The sequence below is a fragment of the Olea europaea genome, chromosome 4, assembly GCF_002742605.1.
Source record: "Olea europaea var. sylvestris chromosome 4, O_europaea_v1, whole genome shotgun sequence".
Lineage (NCBI taxonomy): Eukaryota > Viridiplantae > Streptophyta > Magnoliopsida > Lamiales > Oleaceae > Olea > Olea europaea.
This window is the reverse complement of record NC_036240.1, coordinates 3,852,881-3,853,746: the sequence shown is the minus strand read 5'-3', so window position 1 is coordinate 3,853,746 and position 866 is coordinate 3,852,881. Positions and strand designations below refer to the sequence as shown.

General features: G+C 52.2%; 1 protein-coding gene across 1 annotated transcript in view; it reads left to right on the top strand.

The window, feature by feature from the left end:
* Positions 1-853, top strand: part of LOC111392537 — a 3,479-nt gene extending 2,626 nt beyond the window's left edge. The window contains exons 4-5 of the mRNA XM_023017904.1: positions 6-218; positions 296-853. Coding sequence (XP_022873672.1) covers positions 6-218; positions 296-853 — 771 coding nt within the window. The remainder of the gene's footprint in view (positions 1-5; positions 219-295) is intronic.
* The last annotated feature ends 13 nt before the right edge of the window (positions 854-866 follow it).

The following is an 866-nucleotide window of genomic DNA, read 5'->3' as shown; positions in this document are numbered from 1 at the left end:
CACAGGCCACTGAGACTCCTACTGGTCCACCTCGATCACATCCTCGGCCAAGGAGTACTCCCGAGGTTGTTGACCTCGATGATGAGGTTAGGCCTATGCCCTCTTTCCAGAATCAGGAGCCTGACTGGTGTCCTCTGGTGTCAAGCATCGTGGACAAGTATAGGAAGGACCTCGATTTTGATGAGGGCATGAAGGCTCTGGAATCCCTTACTCTGAAGGTAAGCTCGCCTAATTTACTCTGATTTAAAAAGGTTTAAACACTGTGATTACTCAAGCTCGGGTTTGTATGGTGTAGGCTTTGAGCATTGCCCGAGGCCTTTCTCTGAAGGGGAAAGACGAGGCCCAAAAGACCACCGAACTCGAGGACTCTTCTCGAGCACAGGAGAAGAGGATAGCCGACTTGGAGGCTGAACGCTTTCTTCTTCAGAAGGAGCTCGAGAATTCGAAAAATGATGCCCAGAGAGCTCGAGAAGAGGCTGGAACTGCTAAGGCCGACTCTGAAGGTTTAAAGCTCGAGATCGAGCGTTTGAAGGCTGATTTTGAGACTCGCCTGGCTGAAGCTCGAGGGGTTGCGATCGAGGACTTTAAAATGTCCAAGGAGTTTAACGGCCTTAAAGGAGAGTATGCCATGGGCTCGTACTTCCATGCCTTCAAGGAAGCTCGGGCATTTTTGAGATCGAAGCCCGATGCTAACCCCGAGGATCTAAAGAACATCCCCGAGATTGCTGATACCCTCGAGCTGTCAGAGTCCGAGGACACCGTCGAGGACCAAGAGGTCGACGTCGACGGCGAGGACGCGGTGGAGGAGCAGGGGGGCACAGCCTCGGGGGAAGGGGCCGAGGACTTAGATTAGTAGTTTTTTTTTT